The sequence below is a fragment of the Alternaria burnsii genome (assembly GCF_013036055.1).
Source record: "Alternaria burnsii strain CBS107.38 chromosome Unknown 694, whole genome shotgun sequence".
Lineage (NCBI taxonomy): Eukaryota > Fungi > Ascomycota > Dothideomycetes > Pleosporales > Pleosporaceae > Alternaria > Alternaria burnsii.
Window position 1 is genome coordinate 114,633 of NW_024066133.1, and position 22,976 is coordinate 137,608.

At 53.1% G+C, this 22,976-nt stretch overlaps 8 protein-coding genes across 8 annotated transcripts; 6 read left to right on the forward strand and 2 right to left on the reverse strand.

The window, feature by feature from the left end:
- Window positions 1–811: 811 nt before the first annotated feature.
- GT037_011004 (uncharacterized protein) lies at window positions 812–2,727 on the forward strand (the record flags this gene model as incomplete). Its single annotated transcript, XM_038936051.1, has 2 exons — window positions 812–995; window positions 1,043–2,727. 2 exons carry the CDS (start codon window positions 812–814, stop codon window positions 2,725–2,727), a joined length of 1,869 nt encoding a protein of 622 aa, XP_038781261.1.
- A 733-nt stretch (window positions 2,728–3,460) lies between these two features.
- Window positions 3,461–4,541, forward strand: GT037_011005 (duf-domain-containing protein; the record flags this gene model as incomplete). Its single annotated transcript, XM_038936052.1, has 2 exons — window positions 3,461–4,082; window positions 4,156–4,541. 2 exons carry the CDS (start codon window positions 3,461–3,463, stop codon window positions 4,539–4,541), a joined length of 1,008 nt encoding a protein of 335 aa, XP_038781262.1.
- A 281-nt stretch (window positions 4,542–4,822) lies between these two features.
- On the reverse strand, window positions 4,823–9,281 carry GT037_011006 (uncharacterized protein; the record flags this gene model as incomplete). The annotated part of the gene is made up of 2 exons (XM_038936053.1): window positions 4,823–9,010; window positions 9,063–9,281. The coding sequence occupies 2 exons, from the start codon at window positions 9,279–9,281 to the stop codon at window positions 4,823–4,825; spliced, it is 4,407 nt and encodes a 1,468-aa protein (XP_038781263.1).
- Window positions 9,282–10,447: 1,166 nt separating this feature from the next.
- Window positions 10,448–11,311, forward strand: GT037_011007 (uncharacterized protein; the record flags this gene model as incomplete). The annotated part of the gene is made up of 1 exon (XM_038936054.1): window positions 10,448–11,311. One exon carries the CDS (start codon window positions 10,448–10,450, stop codon window positions 11,309–11,311), a length of 864 nt encoding a protein of 287 aa, XP_038781264.1.
- A 240-nt stretch (window positions 11,312–11,551) lies between these two features.
- GT037_011008 (catalase a) lies at window positions 11,552–13,881 on the reverse strand (the record flags this gene model as incomplete). The annotated part of the gene is made up of 3 exons (XM_038936055.1): window positions 11,552–13,240; window positions 13,299–13,601; window positions 13,651–13,881. 3 exons carry the CDS (start codon window positions 13,879–13,881, stop codon window positions 11,552–11,554), a joined length of 2,223 nt encoding a protein of 740 aa, XP_038781265.1.
- Window positions 13,882–14,486: 605 nt separating this feature from the next.
- On the forward strand, window positions 14,487–14,873 carry GT037_011009 (uncharacterized protein; the record flags this gene model as incomplete). The annotated part of the gene is made up of 1 exon (XM_038936056.1): window positions 14,487–14,873. A coding segment is annotated over one exon (387 nt), but the record flags the coding sequence as incomplete, so codon positions are not given.
- A 5,104-nt stretch (window positions 14,874–19,977) lies between these two features.
- On the forward strand, window positions 19,978–20,160 carry GT037_011010 (uncharacterized protein; the record flags this gene model as incomplete). The annotated part of the gene is made up of 1 exon (XM_038936057.1): window positions 19,978–20,160. One exon carries the CDS (start codon window positions 19,978–19,980, stop codon window positions 20,158–20,160), a length of 183 nt encoding a protein of 60 aa, XP_038781267.1.
- A 713-nt stretch (window positions 20,161–20,873) lies between these two features.
- GT037_011011 (mitochondrial inheritance component mdm12) lies at window positions 20,874–22,181 on the forward strand (the record flags this gene model as incomplete). The annotated part of the gene is made up of 1 exon (XM_038936058.1): window positions 20,874–22,181. The coding sequence occupies one exon, from the start codon at window positions 20,874–20,876 to the stop codon at window positions 22,179–22,181; it is 1,308 nt and encodes a 435-aa protein (XP_038781268.1).
- Window positions 22,182–22,976: the final 795 nt, after the last annotated feature.

The following is a 22,976-nucleotide window of genomic DNA, read 5'->3' on the forward strand; positions in this document are numbered from 1 at the left end:
CTCACACGCGCCCCAGTCGGTTATTGAGGGGTAAGAGTCTTGGGGCAGCTCTTTGTCCAGCTGTTGTCGCAGTCGCAAAGCATAAACTTTGGACGAGCTCATGGACGCGCCTAGTCGGGACATGGCTTGGCGCGTCGACCCCGGAGCTCGGCGAAACCCTTGTCCGGCCGTCGAGGTGAAGACGGGGCAAGCCCTGCACCTGGCACCTGCTTGCTTGTTTTTCCGGTAGATTGCAGACCCGCACGGCTATCTAGACTGCACGACACGTGCGCCTGATTCACGACGCATGGCCTAGTTTGATGCGCTTGTCTTGACTTTTGGTTTTTTCTGCTCGTTCCTGGTGGCGCTATGGAAGCGCATCCTCATGACGAATCAGGCGACGTGCTCCCTCCGTGATGGGCGTGTCCAGCACCCGTGTTCAACCCCGCTACGTCCTGTTTTTGGTAAATCAATATCACATCACCGTCACTAACTCTTCTATCGAGTCGTGATGGGCAGGGGTCAAACCACTTGGTCATGTCCAGGGTTATTATTAAGGTACCCGATGCTAGACTGCGCCGTCGCCAGCCTCCGCCAGCATTAGCCTACAGCTGACGTACAGTGGGACTCAAAAACGGTTGGAGCCCGCTGGCCTACCAGACTGCCTTTCCCGCTGCTTCCGTCTGCTGACCCTACTCTTTGCCTTTTCTTCGTACGAGTTGTCCTACTTGAATGCCCTACATCTCTAATGTGTAATGCTACGGCACCGCACTCATAGCACTCTGGTCCACCTCTGACGTAGTGCTTCTGCACACACCGACAGCCCGAAAACATGGCCCTGTGGTCAACAGCCAAGACACAATCAAAGCAAGGCTTCGACAAAGTCTACAACTGGGTTGACAAGCTCGGTGCGCCTGTCAATCGCCTGTCCAACAAGGTCGGCTCCGAAGCCTTCTGGCCTACAACACTCGACATCGAGTCGGACAAGGCTGCGAGGATCCTCAAAAGCTTCTGCAGTATGTCGATTCCCGATACCCACCGCCAACCGCTAACACAGTCACAGAGGATGGATTCTACCAAGAAGAAGACCGGCCCGTTACCACCGATGTCCCCAAGGGCAAGCAACGAGTCCTCAAGAAGATACCCTCCAAGGTAATCAAGAATGCCAAAGGTCTCTGCATCTTCACAACCATGCGCACCGGCCTCTGGGTCTCCGGATCAGGCGGAGCTGGCGTATTGGTTGCGCGCAAGGCAGACGGAACGTGGTCACCACCCTCTGGCATTATGATGCACACGGTTGGCGTAGGCTTCCTTGTCGGCGTGGACATCTACGACTGTGTTATCGTTATCAACTCCGACAAGGCAATGGAGGCTTTTCAGTCCATCCGCTGTACTCTGGGAGGAGAAATCAGCGCAGTTGCAGGCCCAGCCGGTGTCGGTGGCATACTCGACACGGAGCTCCACAAGCGTCAATCACCACTTTTCACATATATCAAATCGCGGGGCTTCTATGCTGGTCTCCAGCTAGACGGAACCATCATAATCGAGCGAACGGACGAGAACGAGCGCTTCTACGGCGAACGCATAGGAGTCAAGGACATATTGGCTGGAAACGTACGGCATCCACCTTATGAGATAAGGAGGCTCATGGAAACACTCAAGTCAGCTCAGGGCGACACCGACGTGGATGAGTCTCTGATACCAGACGAGGCGACACCAGGAGACTTTGAGGTTACAGGCCCCGAAGACAAGACTTTTGGTATCCCAGACGCTGTCGATCCCGATCCCTACGGCGTCCTGGCACTACAAGAAGCCGGTCTAGAAATCAGGGAGGCAGGCACACACAGTCGGCCGACAAGCGAGCAGTTTGAATTCAAGCCGAGCCCAACAAGTCCGATTTACAACACTTTCAGGAACTCCACATTCCGGAGAAGCATGGATCGGTCAAGCTTTGCCGGCAGTCGACGATCAAGTTGGCGAACAAGCACCATCAGTGGCGTGCTCGAGCCCCGGACACCAACGGCCGATATGAGCACACAGACTGACGATCTACCGCCACCCCCGCCGACCGTCAGGAAGACGCCCCCTACACTACCGCCACGAACAAGTATCGCACGTCTACCCACGCCTCCCATAGCAGAAGTACCCGAAACTAGAGCCGAGCAAGCCACTCCGCCACGAGCCAAGAGTGTCGAGAGGCAGATTGAAGAAGCAACACCCACAGCTGCAACGAAGACTGATAGCGCAGTTGACTCAAAGTCGACCGGCTCTCCTCGCAACTCAACAGCTACTGAAGTGGTTGAGGATGACGACAGCAGTGACGATGAGGACGACGAGTTTGAGGATGAGCCAGTCGTTTATGAGGTTCACCAAGCGGCTGCTCCGCAAGCCATCCACGCACGCGTTGTTCAAGTTGCCAAACCAGTCGCTCCAGCCCTGCCCGTCAGGAACCCCTTCCGCAACCGTGTCTCAACAAACTCAGACGGGTCGCTGAGCACTACCCAGGGTGCATCCCCTGTAGCCTCTCCGACCAAACCCAAGCATAGCCCGGAATCCACCCCCTCGCTTATGCGCGGTGACTCGACCTCTTCTTTGTCTTCTGTAGAGGACAACAGACTGGAGCAGATCGGCAACAGACTCAAGCCAAAGTACTCGCATGAGCCTTCGCCTGATGACGAGAAGAAGGATGATGCTTACCACTCACTTCCGGAGTCTCCGATGAAGAGCATTCCAGGCGGTTTCAACTGAGCGACCAGACTGGCTATGATGGAACTCTTGCACTTCTCTTCACACCGCTCTTTACTGCGACAATAATCGACTGGGATCATAGCATCATCCCTGACTACAACACTCTAGACTACGCGTACAAGATGGCGTTGCGATGTCAAGCGCATGGTTGCTGCGTCTCACCACTTGCTTATTCGACTTGGCTAAAACGCAAGCATACTCGGTCGATCAGTACATTTTCATTGGAGATGAACTTTCACCGTCGTTACGACTTATGATTCCCATTGATATCCACATTATTGCTTTATTTGCCTCGCTCGCGCATGGTCCTTCAGCATTTTTATGTATTTAGTGCTATATTCGTTGAGCGATGCATTAGCCCATATAGCGACAGCGACCGTAGATCAATATCACCTCATAATCTAAAGAGAGTACGTTTCTGAATGTTTGCCTGTGTCACACAACGGTGCATGGCTACTCTCTGGGCGGCTTGCGACGCTAACGCGGCCGTGACATCCCTGCCAAAATTTCGTGACCGGGATTCCACCACGAGCTCAACTTGCGCGGGCACATGCGAAAACTTCCACACCAACGATTCTATGTCGGATTCCCGCAATAGTGCTCCCTAAGATATCGCGCTCAGACCTAGACTTGTGTAGAGTATCAGATCGTGTCCACTCGGAGAAGCACCAAGCGAGACTTGCTCAAGCACACAGCGCTGTCCGTCGCAATCAACCCACGAGCCAAAGCCATCATGGCATCCTCAGCGTCCCCCGCGCCCAAGAAGTCCAAAGCTCCACCCAAAACAATCGCAGACTTCACCGTCCTCCCTCTCACACTACCCACCCTCTCCGGCCTACCAGCTGCCTCAAACTCCGCAAAACACTATGTGTACATCAAACCACATTCACCCAGCCTCCCCACCGCAGACGATGAGCGCAGCCTCTTCATCGCAAACATACCCATAGATGCCGACGAGCGCAGCATACGCGCGCTGTTCCAAGGACAATTAGGCGGCAGCATGGTCGAACGCGTGGAATTCGACGCGAGTGTTCCTGCGCAACCAATGCATAAGCGGTGGAGGAATACAGAGAAATCTGCAAATGCGAACGAAGACGATGTTGCTGGAGGTGACAAGAGGGGGAAGAAGAGAAAGAGGATGGACGACGCGGCTGTGATTGCGGAGGGTGTTGTGGAAGATGCCGAGAGTGCACTACCGCGGTTGTGGAATACTGAGGTGAGGAAGAGTGGGAGTGGCGCCGTCGTTGTTTTTGTGGACAAGAAGAGTGCGAGGGGAGCGCTCAAGGAGGTGGCAAGAGCTGTTAAGGAGGGCAAGAGTATCGCGTGGAAAGGAGGTGAAGGGTTGGGCGTCGAGCGTAAGTTTTGTTATATATCTTTACTCGGCATGCTAGGTTTGCATGAATGCCATGCTAACTTCACAATCAATAGGCTACAAATCACACAACACACTCCTCTACCCCACCCCTTCCGTACTACAAGCCTCCCTCAACGCATACCTCACACAGTTCAACGCCCTAGAAACATCCAGGAATCGCCTCCGCAAAACATCCCGCTCTGTTCCTGACGAAGATGGCTTCATGACGGTTACGCGAGGCGGACGTGTCGGGCCTGCGAGGATCGAAGAGGCAGAGAAGAAGAAAGCAGAGTTGGATGAGAGGAAGAGGAATCACAGGGCCACCGATGACTTCTATCGCTTCCAGAATCGGGAGCGCAGGAAGGAAGCTGAGGGTGCATTGAAGAGGAAGTTTGAGGAGGACAGGAGGAGAGTGGAGAGCATGAGGGAGAGGAGGGGGAGGGTCAGGCCAGAGGCTTGAGAGGTCAAGGTTGTTGTGGAAGGTTACTACAGTAGCATGCACGAGTAGCACTTTCAGACAGTTGTATTACTGCTTCAGGCGCTCGGCATGAAGACTCACTTGGTATGGCGTATAAGACAAGATAGTCGAATCCAACATGTTGATTCTTGATTATGAAATAGCAATCGTAAAGTTCGATGTAAACCGAAAGAAATACTCCTAAAGCGCCCTGGGAAAAGACAAAGGTTCTTCGACTCAATAACCGAGTAAGAAAAGCGACTTCTTACCACGAAGCGCACCAACTAGTCCGTCCCATTCCCATCTGCATTTGCGTCACTCCCATACCTCTCGATGAGATCTCCTTCCACCCCTTCATCGTTACCATTGCCGCCGCCTGGGTTCCGTCCAGGAAGTGTCTTTGACTGGAAACAAGCTTTGTTGAGTCTACGACTTCCACTCCTCCGACAGGGAGGATAAAAGTCGCCTTTCAGATCGGACATTTGGGTCGAGTTGACTTTCAACGTAGCTTGTACGGCTTCTGTCCCTTGTCCGAAATCATCACCTTGTTTCCTCAGCCATTGGCTGTGACGTAAACAATTCGCCGACGGAAGTGTGCGTTGCGATTCCGTTGTACTCTCAAAAGACCTGGCGCAAGCAGCGTCGGAAGTGTGGGCTTCCCGAATATCTAGGTAATCTTTGTTGTAGCATATCTTTCCTGGCGTCGTGATGGATATGGAGACGGGGTCAATGTTCAGCATGAGCTGGGCATCGTTACGACATTTGCTCTTGTCGTTCTTAGCAGTGGCCATCAGGCCAGGCTGCATGTCTTTGCTAGGTTCAGTATGAATCTTCTCCCAGACGAGTGCTGAGAGACCGCGAGGGAAAGTTTCGGATGCCTTGAGGGTGTTGCACTCCCAGTACAACTGTTCGCCCAAATGAAGGAAGCGTCGACTGAGGAGGCGGTCTTGTAGCGCCCACGCACGTGTATCCCAACCAAAGTTTGGCGCATTCAGGATGCCAGCTGGTAGCAGAGCAGAAGCAGGTAGTCGACCTGACGTCGGACTCTGGCTTGTACTTGACCCGAGTAAGGACGCAAGATGGGTCTTGTCGCTCGTGCCTTCGACAACAGCTTCATCATTGAAGTTGTGGTCCGGGTCTTCTGAATGGTCAAGTACGACTGTCAGTGTCGCATTGCGGAAGGTAGATGCCATGCTTATGCATTCGCGTTCCTTGTCTTCTTCCGAGTCTTGTACGACACAGAGTGAATCTAGCCAACAATACTTATAGCCCAAGTCATGCGCTGCCGCGATTGCCTTCGCGATCGCAATCGGAAGTGTTTGTAGTGGCAATTCGGTCTGCATGCTCGATAGTGTATCGCTCGAGAGTAGTGGCTGTATGTGACTCCAGACGTGACTCAATGCCACGTACTCTATGTTGTCGGCAGTGGATTCGATATTGTCAGTCTGAACAACCTTCGCGCGGACTGTGCCATCTTGGCCATTCGAAAGGATCTCGATCAGACGTGTGGGTAGGGAGCTAGCACCGCGTGTGACTATGTGGCGACAAGCATCGTGCGTGCATGAACACTCACTTAGCCAAGTCTTTGCATTCGCAAGGCTGGCTTTTGATTCTGTGGCGTTCGTTCCGTGGAGGTGAGGATAATCGTAGGCATCGATATCGCCGTGGTGATTAAGCATGTCTACTCCATCAAGCTCTTCTTGTGGGCCGGGGAACGTCGCCTTGTCGTTGGGCCAGTTGAGACAGCATGGTGCCGGAGTGAAGATCATAGTCAACGCTCCTGCATCTGGTCGTGCACTTGGGTCAGCATTCAGCATGCTCTGAAGCGTGCAAATCACTGTATGCTCTGTCGTGGTCTTTGCCTCGGCAAGGAACCCAGCGAGCTGATCTTGTATACCGGATACATCCTGCCAATAGTGCTTGCCAGTACGACCACTAAAAGCCTTGCGGAAGGCTGACCATCCCATGTTGTCTTGACTAAACGGAACGGATGCCATCTCCGCGAAGACACAACCAAGACTCCAGATATCAGCAGCCTTCTTGCGAGAAATGCCCGAGGATACCTCAGGTGCGATGTATTGGCGTGTTAGCGGCTTGTATTGGTCATCACTCATCTCTTCTGAGGAGCTGACACCGAAGTCGCTGAGTATTACGTGAGGGAACTCTTGGTCACCTTCGACGATCAAGATGTTCTGAGGCTTGATGTCCATGTGCCTGACTTGCTGCTCGTGAAGATGTCTTACTGACGATGCGAGACAGCCAAACATTCTGACAATAGTCTCTGGAAGATTGGCAGGCTTTTGCGCCGCTGATCGCTCGAGCCATACTGCAAGTGTTGTATCGGCAACGGGTGAGAGCAACATGGACATCTTGTCGCCCCGTGAGTAGGTCCCGATGATGCGAATGATATGAGGGTGGCGTAACTTCTGAAGAACGCTTACTTCCTTCTTGAGCTCCTCGATCACTGTCTGGTTACGATTCTTGAGTGTCTTGCGACTGACGTGTAATCCCGTTTGTTGATGCACGACTTCGTCGACTGTACTGAAGCCTCCTGAGCCAAGCAGCTTGACACTAAGGAAGGTCGCGTTCCTAGCTTGTATTGTTCCTCTGGAGTGTCCAACCGTCAAAATGTTCTGCGTGGATGTCGTTGTATACTTGTCCAGGGATTCGTCGTGTGTCGTGCGTTCTTGATCTCTGGTGGCAGCGAGGGACGTCGTGGATGACAGAGGAGGTCGTCCAACACCCGTTGCTCTCTGCAACAAGTTGTCTTGTATGGCGATCGTCGTACCCGTGTCGAGCGATATGTCAGGAGTCATGACTTCTCCATTTACTATATGGGCAGGAGATGCTGATGACGAACGCCCAGTACTAGCAGCTATATCGGCTCTAGAGTGCTTCCAGTGAGGATGCTCCAACAAAATACTGTCTGTTCTATCATCCATGGATGAGATCGGAAGCTCCTTCTTTATGGGTTGGGCGACATCATCTCCGGCCAGAGCGCTCTCGTCATCTTCCTCTGCTCTGATGCGGCCATCTCGCAGGGAGCCCGCAACAGTCGACACACTGCGCGAGCCCGACTTGTTCGATTCATGTAGTGAGGTCGATGACTGAGAGATGTTCGGCGAAAGTATAGTGGGTTTGATATGTTGGTCCGCACAATCCGACTGGCTCTCACCAAGTTGTGAGAGCTGGAATTGGAAGAATCCGCCGCAGGATGGTGGGCCGGTAGAACCGCTACCGCTGCCGCCGCTGCCAGAGTATTTGGAGTCACTACCACCACGTGGATCGAATGGTGGTTGAGGAGAAGGTTTGCCACCGAAGCCGTCATCGCTTGGGCCGTCGTCATTGTCATCGTCCGCAGAATCGTTGCTGTCGTTGTCTTCCTCATCCCGCCAGTCAAGCATGCACTTGCCCTGTTTGAAGTGATCGGCGATGTGATCTATACGTTCTTGTCTAGATTCGAATCGATGTCGGCAAAATCCGCATCTACGAGGGAATTCGGTTTCGGAGATCACTATACTGGCATCGTCGAAGTCTTCAGGGTTCATCTCGGGGTGGATGTTTCGGAAATGCTGGACAAAGTGGTACTTTCGATAACATGGCTTGACATTCTCGACCCCCTCAGTCGTACACAGGCTGCAAACCCAGGATTTACATGGATAGCCTTCCTCTTCATTGCGCTTCCAGTCGTTCTTGCGGCCATACCGTTTGCCGCACTTCCTGGTGCACTGGTAAATCTTCCTAGGATCCCTACCAAGCAACTCAAGGTCTTCGGTAGGGCAGCACCGCTTTTTGCTACCCCGCGTGGAGACTACTGGTACGGTTACGGTGGTATTATCACGAGTAGGCGACGAGCCAGGAGAAGACGTCTCCCCAAGCGCTGGCTGTGCAACGCTTCCGTAGACATTGTATGCTCCTGGAAGCTCTGTCTGGTATGTGTGGTCATCCCAGAAGGATTCATGCTGCTTCTGTTGTTGTTCTTGTTGGATGAGTGCTGTCTGGGACTTGTAGGCTGAATCACTCTGGCCGCTACCCATACCCTGCTTCAAAAGTTGACTGAACCAGCTTCGGATGGCATCTGCTGGCTCACCAGTGAGCTGGCTCAAAGAGTCGATATGTCTGTCACTTGGCAGTACATTGTACTTGTTGAACCATGTCGCGCAGACGTCAGCTGCCTCGTCTGGAAGCCCATCTGCTACCACGGAGGGGATAGGGTCCAGGCTCCAGCTGGACGTGGTTGTCGCAGGGGGTGTGGGGAACAAGGGGAAATCAAAGCTTGCGTGACGCTTCGACTGAGGGTAGTCGTGCACATCAAGCTGGAGCGGGCGCTTGCCAAGCGCATTGAACTGCGTTGGCATGGTATCAAAAGATTGTAGTGGTGTGGGTGGGAATGATTTCGCGATATGTTGGAGTTGCATATCAGGAGTGAGCTGCGTATTCCATGCTGGGGTCGCCGAGGTGTCATCCAAGGTCTGCCACACTATTAGCACGCATGCGATACGGCGAGCCCAACAAGAAGCTTACAAGACTATGTTGCATGTCAAATGTGCTCTGCGGAGGGGTATTATCGAATATGGTAGGATCAATGAAAGATGATGCGGTAGTATCGATACCCTCGTCAGCGAAGAAGAAGCCAGAAGTATTATCCGCTGGCGTAAACGTCTGTTGTTGCGGCGTCGCGAACATGTTGCTGAAGTCCATGTTCGTCGTGTCAAAGGCGAAACCTGCGCCCTGATGGTCCATGACTATGTTATTTGTCAGAGGGCGTTGTCGTTGGGTACGGCGTCTTGCTTTCGTCGTGGTAGACGGTTAGCAATCACAAGCTCCAAGAGATGAGCGAGTATGATGGAGAATGAGTGTCTAGGAGCCTGAGGCCTGTTGCTCGGTATTTTAGATCAAAGGGCGCTGCGCCCACGAGTTTCGCGATGGAGTTCGGAGTCATTCATGCAGCCCTTCAGCTTCAGGGAAGGGCGATGGAGATCCAAGGTTTAGGCAACCGGTGAGACGAATAGTGGGGAATTGCGGTAACTTTACGACCTCGCCAAGCCGGTCGTTCGAGATGCGACTGTGGAGAAACCTACGCTGCTTGCCAGAATATCAAGTCGGCCCCGTCGCTTCACCTCGCCTGATGAGCTATCTGGCCTTGGAAGGAGGTACTCTACTTTCGCGACGTTCGCTATCGTTGCGTAGGTCTCTTCCAATGTGGGTGAAAAGAAACGTCTTTCGGATGTTCGTAAGCGCTAATTTCCTGTATCGCCCTTTCCTCTCAGAAGGGCGCAGCCGCACGAAACAGGCTAGCGTCGGCAGTGCGGAGTGGGGTGTGTGGCTGAGCTGCAGCAAGCAAGTTACGGAGAACGCGAACTCCACCTCCATCCCCATATCTCCCATGGCTGAGTCAGTCTTAGCTTATATATTAACGACAGACTACTCATTAGCACCTTGAAGACTTTGTTTGTGTCGCATACCCAGGCAGATACCTGCTCTAGTGAGAATACCACGGATGAGTCTGCTTGATGCGGACCTCTGTATCAAACCTTGGAAAGAGCGATGAAGTGATCAGTATAGTAGCCAACTTACATTTTGCGTAGACCAGTCTCACACGGACAATTACGTCATTGTCTACATCATATAGACTGTCAATAGTAATCAGACTCATGTAGTACGTGGGAACGACATCGGCATGGCTGTCGGGAACACTCAAGAGGTTTGGGAGAATAACATGTTTAACTGGATCGAACATCCGCTCGAAGCAAACAATATGGACGAACCCACAAGACACGATGTATTTGCGTGATGGAGCAATCACCTATTTCTAGACATATAATATGCTTGTAGCATAGACAGATGTTTCTTTCGCTCTCTGCTACGTCAATATCTGGACAGTCCAGCCAGCCTCTAACTAACCTTCCATGGTCCAAAAACGAGAAGAGCTACTGGCAAATTTCAGGAAAAACCCGCGTCCCCTTGATTATCAAGATGATGAGGACTGGAAAATATGTGTCGCGCTTATAGATGAAAAAGCAGACCGCGAGAGACGAGAACGAGCAGATCGAGCGGCTGGTGACGATGGTGATGCTGAGGACGAAGATTCTGACGGGGACAAAGAAAATGCTGTCCCACTACCAATCCGTATGAACACAGAAGACAGACAAATGGAGAACGAAGAAGAAGAAGAAGAAGAAGAAGAAGAAGAAGAAGAAGAAGAAGAAGAAGAAGAAGAAGAAGAAGAAGAAGAAGAAGAAGAAGAAGAAGAAGAAGAAGAAGAAGAAGAAGAAGAAGAAGAAGAAGAAGAAGAAGAAGAAGAAGAAGGAGGAGGCACGAATGATCCGGCACCAGATACCACCGCAATTCCTGTAATTCCCAAAGTGCCCACAGCAACCACCAACACAAGCCAAACACTTATCGCCCCTTCCGGAGCACCCATCTACTTTTTCCACGGAAACATCAACATTCCCCTCATGTTAATCGACACAGATATTCAAGCTGCCGTTCAAAAACTGATCGAAATGTACATCACCCGTGGTCGACTAGCCAGCAATACCGTCGTCTGCATAAACCAGCGCTATGACGGTCAAGCCACGCATAATGCTGATGGTACAGAGTATGCCTGTAGGACTTGTATTGATAAGTATCGTGATGGTAAAAACTACAAGGGATACAGGGTTTGTATAAGACACGGGCAGAAGGTCGTGGGTGGACAGCTGGTAACTGCATATTTTGCTGTCGCACAAAAGCGATCGGAGAACCAGCGGTATGTTTGGCGTACTGAGTAGCACAAAGACAAACAAATGGGAAAGAAAACTGCCAAACGACAGTGGTGAAGGGGGCGACGTATTTCCTGCACGAGCTCTTATCTTCGCACCACCATCATCAATACTCGGGGCCGAGTGGAAAAAGTTGAATCGAGCATATATGAGTAAAAGCTATTCATGTGGTATCATTTCATATCTATCTACGTTGTCAGAAAGTAAAAAGGTATCTCATCATTACCGTTCTTCATCAAACCCGCGCGCTTAGAAAGCAACCATCTGACTAAGCCCAGCGCTCTCACGCTCAAAGTTCTTGTGCTGTGAGATGCTGTACAAGTACGCGCTTGTGAAGTCCTTGGCCTCCTTGGCCATGTTGACAGCCTCCTTGAAGCTATCGGCGTGAACCTGACCAGCAGTGACAACACCGTAGCTGTTGACGACATCAGCGGCGGTCGAGAACTCCATACCGGGGAGTTCGACGGCCTGCTTGATGAAGGAGACGGCCTCTCCGGTACCGCCAATAGCCTTCAAGTGACCGAAAGCCTCGCGGATCCAGTGAACGGCGCGACCGTTCTTGCGGAGAGTCTCGACTGACTTGGCACCACCTGGAACGAAAACACTGTCGTACATGGTGGAGCGCTGACCCTCAAGGTGGTGGTCTGCTACGACACCGGAGCCACTCTTGTCCTCACCATCGGCGTAGATCTTGTTTCTCCTGGGTGAAATGGTGAAGGGAAGGGCACCGGCAGCGGTGAGCGCAGCCTTGATGCCGTTGTAAGCGACCTTGTCGTAACCATCGGCAATAAGGATAGCAACCATGCGAGTAGCAATGGTAGGCTTCTCGGGCATAAAGTCCATCTGGGAGAGACCCTTGGCCTTCTTGTTGTGCTTGGCGCGAGTCTGCTCAGTTGGCACATCGCTGCCAACCATCTCCGCGACACTCTGAGCGAGCTCAAGATCGATCTCACAGAGACGCTCACAGAGACGCTTGTAGACGACAGGGTCGTCACAGTGGTCAAGCTCGAAGGCGAAAGCGTCCTTCATATGCATCTTCTCGTTCTCCGACATGGAGTTGTAGAAAAGCTCAGCCTGGTTCTTGTGCTCCCTGAACTTGCTGGTCTTCATGCGGGCCTTGATTCCGGCAGTCTTCTCAGGGTAATCGATGTAGGCGCCCTCCTTTTCAGTAGCAGGAGGAACAGTCTGGAAACGGTTAGGCCAGTAGTTGACCTTGCCCTTGGTGATAGTATGGCGCATGGCACCATCACGGTTGAAGTTCATGACGGGGCAGACAGGCTTGTTGATTGGTAGCTCTTCCCAGTTGATACCCAGACGTGAGAGTTGGGTGTCCTGGTAAGAGAAGTTGCGTCCTTGCAGAAGAGGGTCATTGCTGAAGCCGATACCAGGGACGATGTGGCTTGTGCAGAAGGCGACTTGCTCTGTTTGGGTGAAGAACTCGTCGGGGTTCTGGTTCAGCTCGAGCTCACCAATATACCGGATGGGAACAAGCTCCTCAGGCCAGACCTTGGTGGCATCCAATATGTCGAAATCGAAGTCGTGCTCCTTTGACTCTGGGAGGACTTGGATACCGAAGTTCCACTTTGGGTACGCGCCACTGTCGATAGCCATCCACAAGTCCTTGCGATGGAAGTCGGGGTCTTGGCCAGCAATCTTGAGAGCCTCGTCCCAGACGAAGCTGTGGACACCGAGTTGGGGGGTGAAGTGGAACTTGACAAAGCTCCTCTCGCCCTTGGCGTTGATGAGTGTGTAGGTGTTGACACCGAAACCTTGCATCATACGGTATGAGCGGGGGATGGTGCGGTCGGACATGGCCCACATGAACATGTGCGTAGCCTCTGGGTGCATGTACTGGAAGTCCCAGAAGTTGTTGTGAGCGGACTGTGCTTGCGGGACCTCGCAGTCAGGCTCCGGCTTTCCGGCGTGAATGACATCGGGCTGAATAAGTCAGTATCTCACAATGGGGGAATGAGGTTTGCACAAGGCCATTGCTTACGAATTTCATGGAGTCCTGGATGAAGAAGACGGGAATGTTGTTTCCAACAATGTCCCAGTTACCCTCTTCTGTGTAGAACTTGACGGCGAAACCGCGAACATCACGAACAGTGTCTGCAGATCCACGGCTACCAAGTACAGTTGAGAATCGTAGGAAGACGGGGGTCTCGCGCGATGTGTCGGTAAGAATGCCAGCCGATGTGACGTCTTCAGCGGACTCGAAGAGGGTAAACTTTCCAAAGGCACCGGAGCCACGGGCGTGGACAACACGTTCGGGAATGCGCTCGTGGTCGAAGCGGTGGATCTGAAATTGTCAGGCCATGGTATTGTGTTGCGAAGAATAGCGTGCTTACCTTCTCACGAGCGGCGTGGTCCTCCAGCAGCGAGGGACCTTGCTGGTTGTCTGTCGCCACCGACAACCAGTCATCAGTGTTGCTCTGCTTAACACCAGCATCGGTGGTGATGCGCCACTTGTCGTCGTGAACGTCTTTGGTAACAGCTGCAAGCTGAGCCATCTTGCCAGTCTTCTCACCAACAAGGCCCTTTGCCTTTTCCGCAGCGTTGCCTAGCATTTCGGACGCCATGTTGTCGATTATGTGTAAAGATTAAGACGATTGGCGATGTCAATCGATGTGGAGGGCATTCGCTGTGCGCGGCGCTCTCGTCTTTGTATCGTAACCGCGGGCGAGAATCTGTTTACTTTTCGACGTCATAACGACGTGTGCTCGCTGCAGTTCGGCTTTGAGTTGCCTAATGCCTCTACCACACAGCTCCATCAGGACTCTGGCTGCGTGTTTGCGACGCGCTTGGAAGTGGAGTTCGTGCAAGACAGCCAATGGCAAAGCAGATGATGTTCGATCATCGTGATTTGTACGTCTGCATCGACTGCCGAGCGCCGCCGATATGCCACGCGAGACTCGACTTTGCCATGTACCCGGCAGCTGGCCCGAGCAATTCGAGAATGCCATGCTGAGAAATGGATAGCCTCTCCTTGAACCTTGTCTTAAAACATCGCTGCTAAGCCCGTTCCCGGCGAATCAAGAACAGGTCGTAAGCAAATGCTCAAGTGCCGCTGCTCGGAAATATCATGCTGTGACGTCAGAGATGGAAAACCGTTGCAAAGTCCACGTGTGGACGCCCCGCACTGTCCCCACCAGAAGTGATCACCAGCACGTCCAGGGCAAAGACGACATCTCCGGAGGCGAAGGTAGTCGTATGTGAGAGGGTTGCACAAGATATCCAGGGCGAAGGGGGCTGCTTTTCAGGCTTTGTTGAGCTAACCAACCGCGTGAATTTTAGCGTTCGTTTTCGCTCTTGCTCTTTGAGCCCAAGCCCTATCGCATGTGTTCCGATGAACTCTACTGGACCTAGGTACCTACTCCCATTGATGCTGAAACGCCACGATAACCGTTTCCTCAAGTACGAGACCCAGACGCCAACCGTCACACACCTTTCCCCTACATGGCCGCAAACGCCGAACTACATAGCGTCTACTTCAATAGTACGCCACCCACAACCTCCGGAACTTTTCCTGAACCAAGTTTCACATGACAGTCTCATTGTTTCATGCAATTGAGGTAAGCCGCTCTACGCTAATGTCGGGGTTACTTTTTCGCACAACAGACCAGCGGTTTGCGGAGCGTCGATAGCGTGCTTCGCAATACGGCCAGCTAGCCCACGTCAGTACAGTGTGGACGCGATTGGCCTATCTCAGAGTGACGACGAGTTCACGCTGATCTGGAATATCTGCCGGTGGTGTTTCGCAGATTTGTAGAGGACAGTTTCGGCGTAGCTAGTATCCGTCAAGTGCCGTGGCGGTCCGGATCATCCTTCTGCCAATGGATCGTCTGTACATATTGCATCTGGTTGGCATTGCCTGCTCCTTCACCTTGACCGTGATACCTTGGCTGATGATCGACAGGCGTTGCGCTTGTTATCTGTACCTTGCAGCTATATCTAAACTCTCCGCAGTCCGTGGCTTCCGCAAAGGTCGAGATTGTCAAACGGCGGAAAAAGTGTTTTGAGGGCGTTTTGGCACTGAACGTCGTGTGCACTAGTAGCTTTAGCTTGATCATCGCACTCATGACTCCGAACAGTCAAATCATTTATCATGGCATCAATGCGCTAGCTGGAGACGCGAAGATTTTCAATACAAGTCTGGTGCTGTTGGCATCGCCGTTGCGCGAGCATATGTGCACAACCTCCGTTGGGCGCCGTTCAGGGCATCGATCATCCGCTGCCAGCCCCTGAAGCTTTAGCTTTATTGTTTTTGCTTGTACAAGCCTTCCAAAGTGCGGATGCGAATGCGTAGCATTTGTGCGGCATCCGTACGGCCCTGCAAGGCTGCAATGAGCTTTCGTGCTTGGTTTCCGGTAAATACCGCTATCCATTGATGCGCCTCTTGCGGAGCAGCAGGCTAGCCGCATCTGCAACTGTATTGTTCTCACGCCATGTCGCCATGCAAGCGCACTGTGTAGACGCGCCTGACCCAGCTGGTTCCATGTCTCGGACGCAGATCTTCTTGTAGAAAAGTCGACAAGGAATAGCCTCAACAACATGCAAGATAAATACAGATGTTCATTGACAAGGAACAAGTAGCCGCGAAGGTGCGGAATGTAGACGAGACACCGTGTCCGTCGAGAGGCGGGGCAGCCCCGGTTCTAATTGTAGCTGTTGATCAGGCGTACACCGAGGTTGACGCATAGTCGCTGGTGCTAGTCATAATGACTGCTCTCCTTCAAGCGTAGTGGGGCATGCTGTGCCTCTTAGCAACTGACAACCTCAAAGGAATGCTAGCGAGACCAGCAGCCAACGGTTCTTTGGTGGTCATCGGAAGGATATAAGGATAGGGCCGCTGTCACAAGCGCACTGTGGTATAGCGCGGCCTGACCTAGTGCCTTCGCGTGTGGTAAGCGCAACCGAGATTCGGATCCTGGAGATTACCGCCGGGCTGACCTTGACAGTATCCGAGCCACAAGTGATGCTGCCAGAGTCTTGCGTGAATCTGTGGGCACGCAAATCAATGTTGCAGTGGTTCTTGATCAGTACACTACATTGTGCAGCACAGTGCAGTACAGATCTGACGACCATGTTGATCATTGATCAGCAGCATTGCGTTGTCCACTGCCGAGCAATAGCCGAATCAGTCACATGAGGCTACTGTGATGCGCGTGGAGATGGGTGACAAGCCTCACGCAAAAGGGAAGACGAGTCACATCTTAATCTTACAGGCGCGGACCCCCGCGCCTCAAACGTGGATCAATATGCCGAAACACAGCCCTGCTCAAGCGGGTGATAGCTCGTAGTAGAGAGAAACAGACTTTGGAGGGCTGTTGCAGGTATAAGACACATGTTGCTTCTGCGCGCCAACACTGCAGGCGCGCGGACTTGATTCCTGCGTCTCGCAAAACGAAACAGTCCGCGTTGCTTTTTGATCACCGACGGCGCATCTGCACTGTGGAGCTCCAGGTCGCACAGGTCGATCAGGTAAGAGCGGGCCGTGACGCTAGAGCGAGTCGGGAAAGGCGGATAAAATTACCCCTGCCGCCGTTGAAGACTGGTTGTGGAACACAGTCTGACAGGCTACACAGCATGCGTCGAGTAGCGCTTGTTTCTCGATCGCGGACCGTAAAAGGACGTGTTCAGTCGTGTATGATGCTTCTGCGCTCCAGGTGACTTTTTGTACTGTCCTCGGAGTGTGGAAACTGTCGGTATTCACACATCGGCAATCCGGCTTGACTCTCAACCTTCTGAACCGACGCTGACGTGGTAGCTCATTTGGTGGGCTCCGAGTCGGTTGGGTGTTTGCAATCCGCGGTTTGTTTGGTTCCAGGGTTCGAAATTGGGTTGACGACTGGAGGGAGGAAGCTTCCAGCCTGTCTCGAATCATGGGCGGAGGTCGCAATTACAACGCTAAAGCTTGCGTCCAAATTTGGCCCACAGGGCTACCAGACTCGATAGCTACATTAGTCGGCTTTGCGTCGACGCTTCACTTGACCTCGCCCCGAGGTAGCTGTCATTGAGTTGCGTTGACGTTATGCAAGGACGGCCCTTATTGTTGCTTCCAATGTTCCACCCGTGCTGTCCACCGCACTGGAATCGACAGCGCATGACAAGTAGGGGCATTGGTGTTTTTATTTCTGTCGATTGAATTCACAAGGGTGCCATGTGCCAATGGTGTGCGGTCGCGATAGGAACAAGGGTGTGATTATCTCGTCGGTCGTCCGGACAGGGTACGCGTGGTGATTATCGACCACAATGCTTGAGTCGAGGCTTGAGTCAGGCAGGAAGTGCAAACAGAGTCGCAACTCTGGTCGCCAACAGAAGATGAGTTGGAGATGCCGTTAGCCGTCTGGCATGATGTTGCAGCTCGCCATGTAACAGACGGAGGGTTGCAGTAGTGGAGGTCAACGTCTATCAACAGCAGGTGTGGTACGGTACGAGTAAGACGCAGACACAGACGGTGGAATCAGCCCTGTGGTCTGATGCGTCGGGCGCTCTTCCGGCGCCCCTCAGGTAGATCTATTTTGTTTGTGCAGTTGATTTGAAATGGGCAAGAGCTGGAGCTGGCGCAGCGGGTGTTTCCTGGGCCTCGCAAACTGCCGGGCAGCCTCCGCAGTGGGCAGACCCTGGGCAGGTGAAGGAGGAGAGAAACGGTCGTCGGGTGTCCAGGCACGGCGATTGGGCCATTCACGGCGTGTTGGTCACAGCACTGGCGCTGGCCAGGAGGCGGGATCACCCTGGCTGATGCGATGCTGGCTTGCTGGCTGCAGCTAGGCGTCGAGGCTAGTAGCTCCGCGTATGTATGTGCTTGCCTTTCCGCACGGAGCCAACGGCTGTACAAGACTGTCGCGTCCTGTTGCAAACGGGAGCGAAGGTAATCTAACAGCTTTGGAGCGTACCGTCAGGCTGGCTCGCTGCAATGTCGAAGTTATAAAACTCTCCACGCTGCCCGCTGTATCCCTTTTGGACGCTCCGACCAATTCCTCACACTCCACCTCTCCACCAAGTACAAGCTCACACTTGCTGCTGCTGCTGCCCTTGCCGTCTCCTCGTCGACCATCAGTCCGGCACCCTCCCACCACCAACAAGGAAGAAGCTTTGCTCCCGCCGCCGGCCGCCCATCTCTATCTTCTCACCGTCCTTGTTTATTCCTGACTTGACTTGTTTTTGCTCGTGCTCCTCCACCACACCCTCTTGCTCCTCCTTCCCCGCGAGCACGTTGAGCTGCGCTCCGCACGGCAGTCTCGCCCTCACCTGCAAGAAGAAAGAGCTCCCCGTCCAGCAGCCAATCAGCGCGTCACATCTGCCACCCCGCCTTCCTCGTCTCCCACGCCGTTGCAGAAGGCGATACCCCCGCCGTGCGACCCTAAACCGCGCGTTGCCCACTGCCCGTTCGCCCACCCTCGCCAAACATGTGCACCAAGGTCGTACACAAATATGGCTGCGGCCACGAAATCGCCGAGAAGGCCCCATGCGCGACGTCGAGAACAGCTCCCTGCGGCGTCTGCAACACCAAGACCGTCAAGCACGACGAGAAGTGTGATAGATGCGACCATTGAGACAGGTGCGCCCGACATTCCCCAAACCCTACGCGTCACACGTGTCTAACACCCCGCCTCTGCAGTGTACCACCGTGAACTTCTTCGCACGATACCCCATCATCATGGCCAGTCTGCCGCACTGAGCCGCTCCTTCCTCGCAGCTCCCCATTGCGCGACTTATGGCCGGCCCTGATACACCACCAGCTCCCCATTGAGCCTCTGGCCCCAAGCCTGCATTTCATGGCGTCACGGATTTCAAAAAGTATTGGCCTTCTTGGGCATTGCGTCTTAATTGGACCTTGGGCACTGCACGCCCGGCGTTTTGGATACAGGCCCGCGTTGCGAGACGTTTTCTTACTTACTACATGGATACCACGTTCTCCTAATCATGTCGCGCAATGCGCCGACGGCGAACCACATGCCTTCTCTCTTCTTATCTTGTCATTGCTATCACTATATTTCTGTCTGCCGTCTCTAGCGCTTCGCAACGTTGGCATGAGGGACAATGTCCAGTATACGAGCGAGTCAATCAATCTCTACGCACCCGAGACGGACATGTCGTCCCCTCTCGGATCACCATAATTCATCTGTTGAGCTCATTGTTGTATTGCGCGACCTCCGCGCCGAACAAGACCATTCCCATGGCCAATCAATCTGCGCTGATCTGCGGTACAGTATCACGCATGAGGACCCATATGCAATGCCGTTTTTCGCCAATCGCCCTGGGCTTACGGCCTCTGCGATGCCATCAATCACAATTCACGTAGCTCTCGAACCACCTCTGCGAGTCAGGCCAATCAAGCGAGCCGCCAATCCGCCATGTATATTGGGGCCTGACTCCCTTGTATATCAGCCTTGCACTAACAACCAGGTAAACGAGAGTACATGGTCAAGGCACCGCCCGTTCACGCCTCGTGATAGGACGCCATCAGTCAAGCTCCAGTCTTGTCATGCAGTACATGCTAGCATGTGCACCGGGCCTAATACTCAACCTGGGAACAGGGGCGTTGTCGTATAACGCTCGAGGAGATATGGCCGTCTTACTACACCTCCGATTACGCTGAGGGACGGGCCGTGGCATGTTCAACGCCTTGTAAGCTTAGATGCGTTCGTCTAACCACGCCCAACTCAGCCACCATGGCAATAACCAAATCTCTTTCATACACTGATACCGAGTACATGCAGCGCTTTCATAAAGCCAACAGCAAATCCGCGGCCTGCGCCAATATGTACCCCGATCGCCAAATAACCGAGACTGTTATGAATGGGCACCTGATATGCGTCAAGCTCCGCACTGATCATCTGCAGCCAACCGGGTAACGCGTCTTCTAGAAGGTATTCAGCCTGACTGCCTTGACGGTTCAACCGAAAACTGAGCCACATAGACGCGGTAGTAGTGCCAGCGCCCTCGGTCATGTGTGTGATTGTGCATCGACCCTCCCTGGCTCTTTCAAGTTTTCTTGCCACATTGTTAAGAGCTAGTGCGACCGAGCTTAGATGGTAGTCTTTGAAAACATGGTGTGCTGTAGTTGATATCTTCATGGTCATTTGTTACCCCAGGCAGAGGCAAGACGCCTACCGGTGCGGACCCCTGCAACTACCGCACCATCCCTTGCTCTTGTTTCCTCGAAACATCACATGGGCGATCTGCGGCACAGAGGCGCTTGTAATAGCACGTGCAGAAACGCAGTGCGGCTCCTTTCGCGCCATCAATTAGACGACCTGCTTTCGAGTTAAGTCATACCTGTACTAACTTGGTACACCACCGCGAGCGGGTCTCACTACCCATCGTTGAGTCTAGTCGGCACGGGGCTACACGGAAGGCAGGGTTCTAATGCAGACGTGAATAGCTCATCACATTTGGATGTTTCGTGAAGAAATGAGATGCGCAAGCGATGACTTCGTGGTCAGGATGATAACTGGTTCGCGGCTCGGCGTCATCGTTTGTGCGCTCGGCCCGCGGTGGTCGCTTCCTCATTCGGTGTTGGTAGCCGCGACTTTCTTTCGTCAGCCCCAACCATCAATCTCCAGCCATGTCGATTGACATCAACTGGGACACCATCACGGGCGGTGCAGAAGGCTCCGCGCGTGCAGAGAAGATACGCGCCTTCATCCACGACCGGTTCCAGCAGGTGACGCTGCCACGATTCATTCGCTCAGTTCACGTGCATTCCTTCGACTTCGGCAGCGTACCCCCGGAGATTGAGATTAAAGACATATGCGACCCACTACCGGACTTTTACGAAGATGATGAAGACTATCCAGACGAACAAGGGGACGACCTGGGGGAAGACGACACCGAGCATGACGCCAAGTCACGCGATTCTAGCAACCCACCTAGTCATTCACCAAGGAATAGCCATTCCAGGGAACGAGGTCGAGAAGCAGACTTGGAGGAAAACACTCCCAATCAGAATAGATTACGCCCCTTTCAACCTCTTGCTAGACCATCCACCAAGCGCTCGTCATTAGCTCCCCACGAGCTAGGCAGCCCATTCTTTCATGGAGCTCTCACTCCAGGTATCCCTGGTGGCACCTCCAACATGAACTACTTCCATCTGCCTCTAAGTGCAGGCCTCTCTGGTGCTACGACGCCTCTGGCTGCCGTAGCTGGCGCCCAGTTGCATAATTGGCTCGACGACCGTCACGGCCGGCCGAGTACGCCAACAAATATGCGTCTGCGGAACGCCGCGTCCATGAACTCGCTAACCCTCACGCCACAATCCCATCCAGATCCCAGCTCAAGACCCTCTTCCAGACACCAACAGGACGATGGGAAGAAACAGTCCTTTGCCGGATCAGATGACAGTCACTCTCAGCACAGCTTTGGGCGGACACCATCCGCATCTCCTCACCGTATGCGTGAGAAGAGCCCTGATGATATACAGGTTGTGACCCATGTGCAGTACTCTGGCGACATCAAGATGTCTCTGACTGCGGAGATCCTTTTGGACTACCCCATGCCAAGCTTCGTCGGCATTCCTCTCAAATTGAACATCACCGGACTCACCTTCGATGGTGTTGCGATCTTGGCATATATCAAGAAGAGAGCACACTTTTGCTTCCTGTCACCGGAAGATGCAGATGCTCTGGTCGGCGGAGAGAATGGTTTCAACGGTCTTCAGACAGACGCACAAGGTCAAAACCCACGTCCTGTGCAACGACCTAAGATCGGAGGGCTGTTGGAGCACATCAAAGTCGAAAGCGAAATAGGCGGCCAAGGCAGTGGTAAACAGGTCCTCAAGAACGTTGGGAAGGTGGAGTCATTCGTACTGGAGCAAGTCAGGCGCATCTTTGAAGACGAGTTTGTCTACCCAAGCTTCTGGACATTCCTGGTCTAGAGCTGCGAAGGCAGCATCCTGCAAGAAGTGAGTGGATGTGTAACCACATGTGCTATATGCATGAGCGGCCAAGAGGCTCAATAACGAAACCACAATGTGACATTGCGCGTCGGCATTCTTCACCGCGGACAAAGGATGGAACTCATTTGAGCACGACATACATGACCTATACACTGTTGATTATATTACACAGCATGCACATATCCGCTTTTGGGGTCATACGAACGCGTTTATTCCCACTTGAGTGACAGGGCTGGAGTCTCACAGCAGCGACCTACCCTTATAGCAAGCTTTTCCGCCGTAGTTGATGCAAGAGTCATACAGCAGACGGTCCGGGAACGTGGGCTGCCGTTGTGTTACATGCGGGTGCCAGCAGAAGCGATGAAGGACGGCATTTTGACAGCTACGTTACTGACAGCGGGAGTGACGGAATCAGACCACGTTGGTAGCGCCCAACCAGGAAAACATGACGGGTTCGATGCTCTTTTGAGTCGTCAGTGCGAGTGTTACCGGCCTGTCAAAATCAAACACCCGCTGGCATCGGCATCGGGCCCAATTCAGGCGAGTCTCGCGCCGCGGTTGTGTCCCGTCCACTAGCGCACATACGATCAAACTTGCTATCATGTGTGTTGGTCATCGATGTCGCATCCTGCCCGTCTCTCCCCGCGATTCCCGTTTCCGTCTTGATTGCGCTGGCTGGTTGCGCCTTGCCAGCATACAGTAATACATTCCGGGCAGCATTACCAATATATGGTGCTGCGAATTTGACTTCACCGGTCGCTGAAACGTCCCCCA